Source organism: Epinephelus moara, chromosome 24, assembly GCF_006386435.1.
Source record: "Epinephelus moara isolate mb chromosome 24, YSFRI_EMoa_1.0, whole genome shotgun sequence".
Taxonomy (NCBI): Eukaryota; Metazoa; Chordata; class Actinopteri; order Perciformes; family Serranidae; genus Epinephelus; species Epinephelus moara.
The window spans coordinates 7229298-7245415 of record NC_065529.1 but is presented as its reverse complement, the minus strand read 5'-3'; the positions used below and the strand labels follow the sequence as shown (position 1 = coordinate 7245415).

Genomic DNA, 16118 nt, shown 5'->3' with positions numbered 1-16118 from the left:
TTGGCAACTGGGTGGCGCTATAACAACAGAAAAATGCTTAAAAATGGCTAAAATGCGACCAATCGCTGTGGCTCCCCCTGTGGCCGAATGTTGTTATTTTCTAATATTTGCTATGACTAAGTCATGGTATGGTATGCTGTACATAATCACGGAAACTCTCATTCTGTCAGTCAGTCAGTCATTCTATCAGTGCACCCCACTTTTAAGTCAATACAACATATAAACACTTTAACTATCTGCCTTTCAACGTGCTACCTCAGCTACTAATGTACAGTTTTAGCCCACTAACTATCCCACTATTGGCAATCGTGCTACTGTACTTTCAATAAAGCAATCGTACTATCAAATTCACAAAAACTCTGTCTGAATACATTGCTCTTCTTAATGGGTTCAGTTGACTATTTAATCTGCAATTTCCTATGACCTGTATCCTAAACACACACCATGTGTAACTGTATGTGGGCAACTGTGCACTCAATGGGTATGGACTAGTTGCTATTGTTTTTATTTATTTATATATATATTTTTTATTGCTGTTCATTTTTGTTTTAGTTGATATGCATGATTGTTCTTTGTTTGCTTAGGGTCTCCCTCAATTGATTTCCCGAGTCTTGAATAAAGGTTTGAATGAATGAATGAAATATAGTTGAACTCCTTACATTCAAAATATGCTCATGATCCATAAATTCATCTTGGCAGTGTAAATGTCTTAAAAGGCTTAACATACCTTAAAAAAAGACCATTGGCTATAACCTAAAGCAAGTTCATTAAAAATATTTTGAACATATTCGTTCATCTTAGCAGTCTAAATCACAGGCTAAACGTGAGTCAAAGAATAATGATCATGGGATAAAGCTCAAACCAAGTTAGTAAGTTATTCAGATCGGAAATGTCTTTGTCTTGTTTTTGTCTACTTTTTGTTGATTTGTAGCAAGGTAAAAACAATACTGTCCTAGACAGACTTTGGAATCCTGTGTTAGCTACCAACAAAACTTCAGACAGCTAAAGCTAGCATCAACTGATATGCCAGAAAATCAGCTTTCCAACACCATGTTTTTGTATGTGACATAACTAAAAACAGTATGGTAGAAGAAAAATAGCAAAAGAGTGCCAAAAGTCCTTACAGCCTGTCAATTTCAAAACTGTTAATAAAATGCAAAGTGTCCACTTAAAGGTTAAAAGTGAAAAGGGTGTGCTTGAGTGTGAGCGAGGTGAATGGAATAGGTACAGTGGGTTTCTGAATTGTTTCAAAAGCACTGTCTCAACTAACCCCGCTCTCCCCTATGTTCTATGTAGTTGTTACATGTTGGAGGGTGCAGAGATGAGTGAAGAAAACAACCAACAACCAAACCAATATATATATATATATACATATATATATATATATATATATATATATATATAATAGACCAGCCATGTAAAAGTGAAAATGAGCAGCATGATGCCTGCACAGGTGCACACAGCTTCTGTGATCAGCACAGCAGCCACAGTTGATTTTAATGGACAAGCTTTGTTGTGGACCATGCTGCAACAGACATGTCACACTGTGACCATGCCCTGTGTATGTCTGTAAATCGGTGATAATGTAACAAAGCACAGCAATTCTACTGCGTTCAGAGTGGACATACACCCCAACCTAATTCTTGCTGTGAGAGACAGTCGGCCAAAATTATGAAAGTAAACACATTGTCACATAAGAGCATATACAATCCCCCAAAACCTTCAGACAATAAAGTAGGACATGCATAACAGAAACAGTTACATTCCTCATATAACGATTTTATGTCTACTATGAATGCTGCATTTCTAAACAGTTTCTCAGGGTGCATAGTACAGAAGTTCAGTTATTCACTGACGATCTAATATCATGTCTGTTGGAAACAGGATACTGTACTATAATGAAATAAGGAAGTGAAAAGCTTTCCTTATGTTGTGTGAATTTTTGCGTCACATTACTCGCGTGAGTTTGAACGCTAGAATATTTTGTGTTGACTCACTTCATATGCAGGAATAACTCACGTCATACATGCATGAAATAGCTGAATCAATTAATGAGCTCCCACCTGTACGTCCTCTTCGTCATAGGATCTCAATGCTGATTGGCTTGCGTGACTCGAACTGGTCAGTCAAGTTCAGATTTTTCAACTCACAAATAAGTGCATGATGCAAAATAGCACTATTTGCTTAATTAGCATGGCTTAATTTGCTTTTTTCGCATCACGTTCATCACGCCGCCTGGTGGTAATTCGTATCTAATCATGTATGTACATTGACTTTACATGAAATTGTTTTATTCGCACCTGGTGACACAACGTTAGTATCCAATATGCATCATCGAAACACATCAGTTTACAAGTCACTGCTGACGTGACAGTATTTCAAAGAAGGTTTTTGTTGTGATTGAGATGAATAATTTAAATACTGTGTTGAAATTACCTATAATTTCCCCCAAAGTCAAAAGAGTGATGACATTAATTACAAAAAAAAAAAAAAATGTTGAGATCCAACAAAGTCATTTGACCTCGGCTAATAGATAAATAAATGTTTATCTGGTTATGGAGGACAAAGAGCACAAATGTCATGTCATGTCTTGAGTACATGGAGAAATGTTGGCAGTGGTACTACAAGTTTCAGCTATTGTAGAGCATTGATTTGTAAGAGTCTTATATACAATGCAAAGCATATGTATTAGTGATACAGCTGTCATAAAGGCTTTGTAAGGCTTGGTGTGCTGCAGAGAAACTTTTCCAGGAATCTACAAGTGTTGAAGACTGCACTTTGTGATGATTGAAGGGAGTGATATTGAGGTTGTCAGTGAGCATTGAACAGTGGCTGCTCATTATTTTATTCATGTCATAACCATTATGTGCACTTGTTGTTAGCTGTATATTCACATACACCATCATGCCCACTCAGCTGTTGCTCCAAGGGCCTTTTTTCTATTAGTTATTGTTGATTCTATAGTCATTGTTCCCAGCACGGAAAGGCAGTATTTTTAACACTGTCATTAAAATACAAAGCTCCTCAGATCCTGTGTGGGTTCATCCTGACAGCTCAAAGATGAATTCTGCATCTTAACTTGACTCTTTCCGGCTAAGAAACACTGTAAGAATAGGCCCGTCCTTCAGCCTACAGAATCTTAGTCTTGTAGGATGTCATCTACCTGTCTCAGCCAGTCAGTACTAACTTGTGCTCTACTGGTCCAGAACTCCACAGCAAAGCTCTTGGACCAGGTCCAAATGATTCAGAACTCTGCAGTGAAACACTTTCTGTGTCCTACATCCTGCTGGTCTTTAACTCTGAGTCTTAGCTCAGATCCAACTGGTCCCAAACCCTGTAGTGATTTGGTCCAGCTGCTCCTATACTCTACAGCAGGTACAGAAGGCCCAATTGTGATTGTTAAAATATATTCCCAAGACCATCTTTAAAAAAAAAAAAAAAAGGCCCTTAACCTCTTTTTTAACCCTTAATTAGCCTTTTTTTCATTCCTGAATTAGTGATTGATTCTTTATTTTGTCTCATTTCTTGGGCTTCAGTTAATTTTGGAACTGTTCTCCTAACAGAAAGGGCAACTATATTGAGCAAAAAACATGTACCAATACAATTCCATCACTCTCAGAGTCATAATTTTAGTCCCCTTGCCTAACCTAACCTAAACTAACCTAACCTAACCTAACCTAACCAATGTTATATTAAGCCAATACAGAGCTGGGGAACATCTCTCTCAGGTTCCCACCATGTGCTTTATAGAGCTGGGTAACAGCTCATATGTAGAACTAGGAACATAGGAATGACCCTCGCTTTTGTCACTTGGCCATAAACCTATAAGATTTTCCTGTGTTAGGATCTACTACACATACAAGACTTGCAGCCATGGCAGAGACTCTCAGCTCAGGTCGTCAGAGCTGGCACTTTTTAGCTTTCCTCGTCTCTCAGCTGTCTAAAATATGTGCAGTTTTTACACATTGTCTTGTCTTGCCTTGTAAATCACCCTGTTAATGTTTTAGTAAAAGTGTAAAGCCAGATTAGTTACTCTGTATAACCACACACGTTAAGGCTTTACTTTATGTACTGATAAGTATTGGACGACTGTGGAATGCCTATCAGGGAAAACAGGTTGTTGTTTCTGCTGTAGTGAGTGTTTACTGTTTGTTTCTTGCTTAGCGTGTGTTTTGTCAGATAAAGCAGTTTCTTAGGGACATTACCATATCATCCATGCAAAGAAGGAAATCAAAGTTAACCACACAGACGGCCAAGTTTGTGACAGCAGGGAGGTTGACACCAGAAGGGGGGCGGCAGAAAAAGTCAATTAAATCCTTAAAAGCATAAAAATAAGGAGTCTCTGCGGTGTGCAGGTAGCACGCTTTATGAAATGCACGGTCACCCTCCTGTGATTTGTGGCACGGCAGTAACGCTCCTCTCTGGCTTCTCCAATGTAGTGTGAAGTAATGAAGACTCTCTATGGGAACTGTCTCTGTCACATCAGTCTGTCAGAGAACTCCCAGGTGAAAAGGTACCTGTTTCTCTAGACAGAGCGCCAAATCTAAACCATTGCCTTTTCTTGTTTGTTTGCTTACAGCATGTCCACGTCCATGTGCTGCCCAGGAAGGCAGGGGACTTTGAGCGGAATGACAGCGTCTACGATGAGGTCAGAGGTTGATTTTTTTGGCCATCCTAACTACTTAATGCCTGCAGATGCATGCAAATTACAGCTTGCATCTGATCAAACCACCCTTGGCTGGACTGCTATTTCAGTCATTGCTATGTCATGTGTAAAATAGAATAGATGACCAGAATAACCTTTGTCTTTAACATCCATGGCATTTTGTCACTGAAGATGTTTTGGAAAGACAAGACTTTAATTTTAACAGTTTATCTATCCTTTACATTTGTGTAGCAATGCATTACAGTAATAGTATTACTTTTCCAGTAAAGAGTAATAAATTACTAATAAAGAACTCAGTTGTAATATTACGGTTACCCCCCAAAACAAAAAACTTGTTACAGCCTTACTTTTGTTATCAACCCCTCAATGATTTCAAATCCAACAATCAATCACATTCCCAGATTCATTTTCCTAATTGTCATGCATGCACAAAGCAGCACGCTAGCTTGGAAGATGGAAATACTAACATTCAGCAACTGGAAATATTCCCATTACTTACTTAGTACACCCCACCAAAGAGGAGCCCTCCTCGGCTGCGGAGAATGTAGCCTTATGAAGGCTAAACAATCAAAACTGGATTTTAATCTTGGACAGCTGCAGGCTACAAGTGATGACAGACTAATGAGGCTTGTAGCTGGATATGTGGTCGTTGAAATGTTGCTTTTTTCCATGATTAACTTTCCCACTTCCAGACATCCTTGGGAAAATAGGCAACAGAAACCCCCCGAAATTATTTGCAAGCTTTCTAGCCTTAGCTGTGATTACAAGTGATTACCCCAACAGGCACACATGCAAAGTCTGAATTTTGAGGAGAAGAATGCAATTACCAATTTTGTGTGGTGTAACAGAAATATAATACAAAGAGTAGTGTAACAAATGACTATTGGCAGGGAGGAATAAATAAAGTATTACTTTTCAAAAGTAGAAAAAGTGAAGAGTAATAAATTACATTTTTTGAGGAAAACCCAACACATGCTCATTATGTCTGGGTTGATCAGTAACTTAGGGTGGCTAATGTTAGCAACATTTACATAGATGCGACTAATATTAGTGAGTTTGCTTACTTCATGACAGTTCTCTACTTGCACTTAAACTACAATGTTTTAGCCTTTCACACATTAACATTTCAGTGGTTGTACCCATAGACTGTATAGAAATAACAGACGTAGCCACTGTGACATCACCCATTGGTTTGTGGACTCAGGTTTGGCATTTTGGTCGTTGCCATCTCGGATTTTTGGAGCCAGAAGTGACCATATTTGGACGAGCAGCTGGAGCTGTGGAAGAGAGGGGGTTGGATTTGAAATATAGACTGCAACCATGCCCCTAATTATGCATAACGTTAAACCTTAAAAACATTTAACAAGGTGAGACCAAAATCATTCTTTGTACCAGGCTGTAATCATGTTTATTTCTGCTGTAAAGCTGGGCATTTTAACATGGGGGTCTATGAAAACTGACTCACTCTTGGAGCCAGCCTCAAATGGTCATTAGAGGAACTGCAGTTTTTGGCACTACTGCGTTAGCATTATTTTTCAGCTCCACAGGTTGCAGCTTGGTTTTATCACAAATGTAAAACAAGTAAACCCATTGCACATTACAGGGAGATGTGTTTGCTGTTCCCTGTCTGTGTTTCCATTCCACCCTGGGTGTTTTATAAGATCTGCATACCCAAGAGCTCTGATAAATATCTATAAAAGTTACCTACATTAAAAGTTTTAATGCGTGTTGAACTGAGAATGACCTGCTTGAACATTAAGCACCACACTCCATTCCTGTAAATGAAATGGGCACGTTGGTAACCTCTTTGATGGCCATTTATAAGTTGATGGGGCATCTTTGCTTCTTTTCCTGGCTGATGGCACTCTAGGTAATCACCTAGTTCACCTGTTAGGCAATACATAAATATATAAATAAATAACAGCAGCAGCAGGATGGTGGTTCCATTTATCTTCTAGTGCCGCACAACTGGCATTGTTCTCCGAGAGTGAGACTCCTGTGTGTTACTGCAGGAATTTGAAAACACAATTCACTGCTAATGAACTGATTCACCTGTGGCTCCTAATAACTTTAATTAAACATCTGAGAGATGAGTTTGAACAAATATCAGCGGGCTCTACAGCCCCCAGGAGCCAGAATCTCCAAACCAATGAACCACAACACTTCAATAAGAAAATAATGAACATGCCTTTCAGGCTGTTTTAAATTTCACTGTGACATTTTGAATTTGTAACAAGAGAGTCTGTAGCAAATGAATATCAATGACTGGTGAGTTTGATATGAATATTCCAATAACCACGTTTAATAAAAAGAACTTCACTATACTTCCTCAGTGTGCCTGAGGGGAGAAATGAAACGTGCAGCTCCACAGCAGTGTCCCAGCAGCAAAATATAAATAGGTTTGTTTTTAATTTGCATGTGATCATAAGGGTTATTGTGAGAGCAGCAGCATCGCCACCATTTATATTTTCCATGTCACACCCAGCAAATGAGAACATTTTTCTTTGAGGTGTTTTCTTTGCAGTGAATAATCGCCCAGTGTTTGTTTTCCTCATACCTTACCACTGTTAAGTGCTTTATAGATTTAATACATTTATTTGTTCATAAGGACTATTTAAGAGGCAATAGAGCAGGTGAAGACCTTTTCTCTCTACACTGTGAAAAGAGAGGAAACAAAGCCAGTTTAAAGGCGCACTTAGGGCAAACATTACATGATGATGTTGCAAATGGCAGCACTGTCCCTTTCTTCTTTTTATTTTTTTACTTAAAAGCCCACAAAAGAAAGGTTCACCATATCATCTTAATATACAGATGAGTGACAAATTAAAGGATGCATACAACAAAGGAGAGCTTACCGAATTGTTTGATTAGTAGGAAAATTATTTAAATTATATGCTTCTGTATGGCCTTGATGGGACACATTTTTGTAAGTCATAATTCAAAAATTTCGGAATTAGGTACTTGTTTGCCATCCACCAAATTGAATGCCATTTCAGAGTAACAGAGTAATAATTCATTTAGTAAATTAACACAAATGAATGTTTTAATAGGGAACTAATTAGGTGTGCTTTGGTATGTTACACTGAACCTGGGAAACACTTTGTCCTATCAAAGTGGAACGTTTTGCATATCCCTGTGTTGTTGTTAATCACCTCTTAATGTGATAATCTGGTGTCATCTGTTGTCTGTCTGCTTTTCTGCACTGACAAATGTACCTTTCTGTCCGGTCGCCCCAGTGGCCTAATGGTCAAGGCACATACCACATAACTAGATTGGCCATGATTTGATTCCCGGCTGCTGGCCCTTTGTTGCATGCCATGCCCCTCTCTAACCCCATGTTACTGGCTGTCAAATAAAGACAGAAGACCACAAGAATAATAATGATGAAAAACAATAACAACAAAAACTTGTCATTCCATCTCAGAGGGCTAAAATCCAAGTAAAGGCATGAGTGATTACTGTTGAAGAAGAGTTGCCAGTCATTTTGAATTATTTCCAAAACTCTTTGCTCTGTAATTGTGGGTCCATGTCATTGGTTCGACAGCCCATTGGTTCGACATCCCATTAGTCCGACTGTCCGCGGTGCTGAACGGCTCGCGGCGGGCATATGGTGCGCCGCGACCGGCTTGAGGCGAAGCAGGCTCACGGCTTATGTGTTTGTCACTTTCTTTTTCATTTTAACCCACACCATGATCTTTTCCTGACCCTAACCAAGTGGTTTTTGTGCCTAAACCTAACCAGACCTTAACCACAGGGCATCATGATGATTTCGGAACAATGGGACTTCTGAACAATGGGTTTAATATGGTCGGAACAATGGGATGTCAGACCAATGGGCTGTCGAACCAATGGGCAGTTCCCGTAATTGTTGGCTGGACCACAGCATGCGAGGCAAGTTAAATCATTGGTTGTGGGGTTGGGCCAGTGTGAAAATTCTTAAACCAGTTTGATATAAGTGAAACACCGGACCAGACCAGTATACTGAATTTTACCAGGTCCTGAGTGGAACAGAAAGACACTAATGGAAAAATATCATCTGACTATTGACTATCCACACTGAAATCATTAAATATGCACTGCTGTTGCCTCATGTAAACAAACCACGTAGCTGTCAGCTGCGACATCAGATTGGAGACTTAAATGATGGGTGAGTAGCCTACTTGCTATCCTCCTATATTTGTAACATTACATTTTTAAAAACAGAAAAAAACAAATTTGATGTTGTGATATTCACTGGAAGTGACATACAATGTAGCCAACAGCAAGTAGCCTAGCTTGTTATTAGCAAAGGTCATTTTGCTTACCAAAAACTTTTAGCTGTCTGGTGATCTCCCCTCCAGCCAGCAGCCACCTTATTTAAATTTTTGTAGTGAAATAGGTGCAGATAATTCCTCATTTCAATTACCTTACCGTAATGTTTCAGCTCCCTTATACCACCTTATGTTGGCTTTTGTTGAGATATATGAAGGATTAAGAATATTGTATTGATAACTCCTCAGTCCAACTTCATGCATCAGCCATCCCTCATCCATTGTGCCCCTTTCACATCGAGCAACCAGTAGACATAGAAACATGACCCCCGACAAGAGTTTAGCTTAAAATGGCACTTGCAGCCAGTTAGGAGACCTACTATATTTTGTCAGCTTCAAATTCAAAATGTTGTCATATTTGTGCAGTTTTAGTGTTCTTTTGAGACTAACTCTGCCAATTCTCCTCTCATCACCCCAAAAAACACTTGAAGTTTTAGGTAAACTAGTCTCTATATACAGATATAGACTCTACACATTCAGTGAATGTAGAGTCTGTAGGCAAACCCCGGAGATCTTGCCTCCGGAAGAAGAGCGGAAGAGCCCTGGTTTCCGGTTGTAGGCTGTTTGTAGTCCGCGTGATATTGACCAATCACGTTTGAGCCGGCTGCAGTTGTTGCCAGGTTAAACGGTCCGTGCGGTGAACTAACGAGGCGGAACATAATTGGCGTCACTGCAAACTCTGAATCCATCGCAATGGTTCAGCATATTTACTTATATATAAACGGAAGTCGGAAATGGAAATTCGCCTCCTCCGCCCAAATCAAACCGGAATGCCAAAAAATCGGGGGTCTGCCCCCAGAGGCTGTATCACCGTCTGCTGGAAGTCAGATGCCGAATACAGCCGATGGGTTCCAAGAATGTAGGTAAAAAAAACAAAGCGTGGCCGCTTAGCCCCCTATCAGTCTCTTAAAAAAAATGTATTTACTGATTTACAAACATTCCTGTCGCCATGTATGTCTATGGGAAAAACTCTTTTGGGCAGCAGGGCATCACATGACAGACCCCAGAAATTGCAGGACCACTGTTTGGCCACTATAAACATTGGCTTCAAAGCCAGGCACACTTCCTGGGGGCCTGGTATAAACTCAAACATTAGAACTGACTGGCAAACCCGGAAATAGACCCAACTCTAATTGGTCGGATTGAGTGATGATGTAAGTTTTTATCACTGTATTCTGCATTTTCTGTAACCAGTGTAACGTTAGCATAAAAGCATGGTGGATTTAGCAAGTTAGGCTTACTAGCCAGCTGCAGTTGAAATGGCAGTTTTGGGTGGAGGAGAGGGAGGATCAGGTGTCACCACTTTTATGAGGAGAAAGTAATAAGACATTGGCGTGGGTGCCGCCTTAGTAACAACTTGTAACTAGAGTTTAACCAATTAATCGGTAGTCTGTACAATAATGATCTCAGCAGTATCGAGTTACCGCCCAACCACCTGTCTAACCAATCGAAAGCAGTGCCATTGATCGTGAGCATACCAACTCTAATATAGCCAGTCGTTGCCAATGTAGCCCAACTGTTAGGGCCCACGGTTCTCACAAAAGTAAGTGCAGTTTTGAAATGTAAACTGAATCTGTGGGTATTTTCAAGCAACTTTCTTGAAGTTGCCCATAATAAGTGCAGATAACAACAGTGGATATGAATTACAGTACAATGAAGTAAAATACTTGTGTCACAATATACTTGAATAAAAGTGCAATAACAGAGTGGAGTTCGGAAAACTGTTCCTCACAGTAAGACAGGTAAAAAGCAATTTATTACTTCCGCCCCCACTGCCAGGTCCAGTGCTTTATCAGATGCAGATAGTGCATGACAGTGAAGCCACACTCAACGGGCTGTTTATCGCTGTAAAGAGAAGGGATGGGACTCGGGAGTGCAGTTGTATTGTCATTTCATTTAGATGAGGTGGAGCAGCGCGGGAGGCCAGCGCTGCACGGTCGATCCAGTGGGCTGACAGCAGCTCCGTGATAGAGAATAGAATCAGCAGCTAAACACTGTTGTAGCTATCTGTCTCTGTGTTTGCTCCATCCCCTGTCTCTTCCTCTGTCTCTCTATTGGTATCTGAGTCTCCCTCTGATGTACCAGATGGCACATTCAATTTTCTTTAAAGCATCACCTTACCCAAAAAGAGCTGTCACAGCGCATCATACTTGTAAGCCTTGTTTGTACCTTCCCTTTGTTCCAGGATTTTTTTTTTTCCGCAGTATATCACAATTTACACACTATTAAAAGACGGGGGGAAATTAGACTGAAAGTCTAAAGCCAACAATGGCTTGGGAACACTCAAAACCTGTACTGAGTCTTAAAATATTTGTTTTGTCCTGAGAGTGGTAAGGGAGGAAAGGTAATGGGGTCATCAAAAGTGTTAAATAGCAACCTATCATGTTCCTCTTTAGGTTCATAATTGTGTTCATGGTACATATGTTTATGTTCTTTAATGGTCTAAAAACACTTTATTTTCCTAATACTATCTGTGCTGGAACACCTGTCTCTTGAAGCCCCCTCCCTTCTGGGTCTTCCATATCTTGGCGTCTCTGCACCATCATTGCAGCCAGGGAATGACTGTATTGGAGAATAGTGTTACTGTCCTCTGTTTAAAAAAAAAAAAAAAAATCTTTAAAAACAGCTTTTAAACACAACCGGACATGTTCCCAGAGGAATATGATCTGAAATGAGGGAGAAATTAACAACATCCACAAATAAGTTTATGTGTTTCCCATATGTTCCCATGTAGCTACATGTAAGTTAGCAATGTAATTGCAACCGGGGAATGACTGTAACAGAGGTTAACAAGCCTTTCTACCGTAAAAACAATCACAAATAAAAGCTTCTGAACAGAATTAGACATGTTCCAGAAGGAATATGATTCAAAACTGTGGAGAAATTAACATCAGCAGCCATGGTTACATATTTCCCTGACATTAGCATGTAGCTACATGTACATAGGCAGTGCACTTGCAGCTGGAGAATGATTCTTATCATGAAAATCACCAATAAAAGCTTCTTAATACAACCACACATCAAGAAGAAATTAACAACATCGGTAACCAAGATTACATGTCTCCCTGATGTTAGCATGTAGCTACATCTAGCAGTATAGGCTAGGTAGTGTAAACACTTGCAGTAGCGTACCTCGAACAGATGACCATATTAAAGGGATAGTGCACCCAAAAATGAAATTCAGCCATTATCTACTCACCCATATGCCGAGGGAGGCTTACTTCTACATGTGTCCACCTAATTTTTTGAAACTTTGGCTTCCGGTTCAGGCAAGTGCATCTTACAGTCAATAATGGATGAAATAAGCACTAGCAGTAGTGACAGGTTCAGCCTGGTTGGGTTTTAAAAAAAAGCAGGTACAGACTGAGTTTGAGTCTTCAGTATTAGGCAAGTTGTGATCAGCACATTTCATTATGTGTTCAAAATGGAAAGGGTTCATCTTGAACAGGCTTAGATAATATGGCAGCTGATTTTGAATAATTATATAATTATAATCATTTATGTCATGTTACATTATTGTTAGGTAACAAAAGCATTTCTTTTAACCCTAAACATTATCTTTGTCTAGACCTAGCCAAGGACTTTTGTTGCCTAAACCTAAGTAGAACCCATTTCACAACCTTAAACATGTGTTACAATGTGTTTCAGCTGTGGGTCACCTAGAGACTCCAGAGAGCTCCCTGTGTGTGCTATAAGACACCGAGGGGAAGTTGACTTGAGTTGGTTGTCAATATTCATAAACAGAAAATTCATAGTAAAATTGCACCCCAGTTATTTACTCACTGCCCCTAAAGTCTATTGGCATGTGGGGCTGACAAGTAACTTAAAGAGTGCTGCAAAACAGCAATATTTGCTTCCCACCATAAATGGAAACTGAATAAAACCATCATCATCTACATTGTGTGAAATCAATAAGTGCTTTTTGAAAAATAATGCAGAGTGTGAATCCTAAGAGTGTTTCTTTTTTTCTCAATTGTACTGATCAGTGTGAGTTCTCCTCCATCATGTGTGAGTGATCAAAATACAAATGCATTGTTTTGTTCTTCTTCAGTGGGAAACCAGAAGCTTTATATGAACATTAATTTAGACCACTTAAGAGAACACTATTTGAGTACTGTGTAGTTTTCTAAAAATACTGCACACTCTCACAGTCAATTATTCCTCTTGGCTCCGCAGGATCTCATACGTATCATTTGTCATTCACAAAATAGCCTCAAACCAATTGAATACTATGGTGAAACTATTACAAAGATGATACTCACTAGCGGTTCGTGTTGTAGATACAGAAAATGCCAAAGCACTATGTGGGTATGAGCGTGTGTCAGAGCCAGAGAGAGGGAGCAGAAGAAAGATTCTATGTGATTTGCTCGTTCATCCATTCCTCACCATGCCCCAACAATTTGAAATGCTGTGTGCCCTGAAATGTGCAATGAAATGACTCATCCAAAAGGTCACTTAGGATAAACGTCAAAACATGATTAGAGAGGTGAACGTCAAGAATACCATTGTGCCGACAGGCGCACTGTTACCAGGACGAAAAAAAATAAGAAGAAAAAACACAGAAAAAAAATCGATCCTACCGTGTACACAGTTTTGGGTGAGAGACAGTCCCTTGTCATATTTGTATGGATGAATTATTGCTTGTAACACATTTAAACAAAAATGCTCAATGGCTACCACCTTTTATAAGCCATCAGTTAAGTCAGTAAACTAATCACCAGCAGAGCTGTCCACAAAAGAAAATGAAAAGTCAGACTTAAAGTCATTTTCTGCTGAGAACAAACAAAAGAGATGCCCTCGCCTTGGGGGTAAAAAACTGTTTTTTAGTTGGTTACCAAAGCCCAAATTCAGCTGTGAGCAAAATGACAAATATGACCTTGGACTCCAGAGAGTTTTCAAAAGCAAAGGAGTCAAAAACAGCTCTTCCTGTCAGGCATTGTTGCACTGCTAGAGTGAATCACAGCACACACGCTGTACCAGGACTACGGTGCTGAATGTGTTGAGGTAATGGAATGACCCACAGTGTCCTTCAGTTGTTGAGTATAGCAGAGGTGCTGTATAAGTCGTGTATTTAAGACATGTTTACCTGAGTAATTCCATTTCTTTATACCATCTTTAAGTCCCCTCTGGGCTGAAGGCGTTACACCTCAGAAAGGTCAATGGATTTTCAAACTAAGTGTTTCGACCTTTTAATCAACTGCAGGGAGAAAGAGGCCAGTCCCCACTGGTCTAACATCTTTGATCTTTGTCATTGTTCTACTGTGGAAAGAGGGTTTTTTGACCAAAGGCTCATTTGCTTTCTAGAGATACTTAGAACAAGCCCCCAGGAACAGTGATTGGCTTTGAAGCCAATTTTACATGGCATGGCCAAGATTTAAATTACAACAACCTGGTCTGTCATGTGATGCCATGGGACCCAAAATACTTTTTTCCTATAGACTTACATTGAGAGAGAGGTGTTTGTAACCTTTTGAGTGTCACAACCCCTGTGAAATGACTCATTTCACTGTTTGGATTTGATCCATTCAATCTGATAACATAAATCACAGAAATCAAGCTTGTATGGCTTCAACAGCAATCTGCATTTCAGAGTTCAGCCAAAGTTAATAAGAAAGTCACCAGTCTCAGTTAGCCAAATCAATACAGGGTTTTCAGTATCAAATCCTATCTTTGTGTCACTACCCCTCCACTACACCTCAGCAAAACACAAAGAAATTTTGTAGCAAAAAGACTGCAAGTTTAAGAAAAATGAACTCTGTGAACTACTCACTGCTGGCACATTGTATACCACAATATTCTCCTTTTTTGGTTGGTGCTTTTTGTTCATCAGATGTTGGACAGGCTATTTAGTGAACTACCCTGAATAACATGATAAAATGTAACACCATGGCCATCCCATTGAGCGAAATTAGAAAAATAATGATAATTTCAAAATGATTTCAAAATATCTGTTTTAGTTACTCTGCTGTATGTTCAAGTGTTCATTTCTCTAACAAGTTTGGTTTAGATTAGTTATTTGATGCTACAAAAAGGGGGTTTGGCAATATTGTGGGTTTTGTGATGATTGGCAGCTTTGTGTGCCAATCAGTGTGCTCGCTATCAATGGCGCTGCTTGCGATTGGTCAGACGAGTGTACAGGCAGGAACTCTACACCACAGAGATAGCTACTGCGCAGATTTTAGGTCCAAATGAGTCAGCAGTGCAAGATGGCAGCGACCATACCCGGGATATTTTGGCTTTATTCTTGTACAGTGGGAGTAAGGGGAGGTGCATCGTCCATCTTTATTTATGGTCTAAGATCAAGACATGAATTTCCCAGTTGATAATAGATATTATACAGAGCAAAGTATACTTTACATTTAAATATTTACAAGCTAATATGCTAAAACATGTTCAGACTCATGCCTTCTTTTAGGGTATGCTGTCTTTATTTATAGTTTTATTTAAAATAAATGTGAATATCATGATGCATCCAAGTATAATTATCCACACCACATCTTATATTGGCGATACAGGTTCATTAAGGGTTTCAAGTCTACAATTTAAATACTAGGTTACTGTTATTTCCAGAAAGCAGCTGCCGGTGCTACGCCTAGCTTTCTTCCTCACCAGTGCAACTGAATCCATCTAACCAATGAAACGCTGATCAAGTGTCTGTTCCTTCTAGAAATATTTAAATTAAACTTTTAATCAAAATGTCAGTCTTTTTAAATGAAGATGCCACTCAAGCTCATTGCCTCCTTTTAAGCTTGTTACTGCCTTTATCAGTGTGACATTTCAGCTCATCTCATCTCAAAGCTGTGAGGAGTGTCGATGGACATGATGTGCCCTCTAATAACCACACAGCTTTGTGTAGCGACAGCCCTATCAGTCCTCTTCACTTATCAGCTACATGGACGCTATGGACTCAGGATGCTCTTGTTATGGACAGTATGTTATTTCAAACCGGAGAATTAATAAACTAGGAGAGGTCTGGAGAGTCCATGCCTCTCCCTCCTCTGTGCACTCAGCCTCCTCTGGGAGCACTGGAAACTCAATTACATTTGTGCCATGCTTGTGATAGCTGAAAACCATGTCAGCTCATGACTGATATAATGATGTTTTACACTGTTAAGTGTTCTAAGTGTGACTTGTTTTTTTTA

General features: G+C 39.5%; 1 protein-coding gene across 5 annotated transcripts in view; it reads left to right on the top strand.

Annotated features, from left to right (window-relative positions):
• The window catches only part of fhit (fragile histidine triad diadenosine triphosphatase), a 533753-nt gene that overhangs the window by 419543 nt on the left and 98092 nt on the right, over nt 1–16118 (top strand). For all 5 annotated transcript variants that reach the window (XM_050039363.1, XM_050039362.1, XM_050039365.1 and 2 more), the window contains one exon: nt 4580–4648. In XM_050039363.1, coding sequence (XP_049895320.1) covers nt 4580–4648 — 69 coding nt within the window. The remainder of the gene's footprint in view (nt 1–4579; nt 4649–16118) is intronic.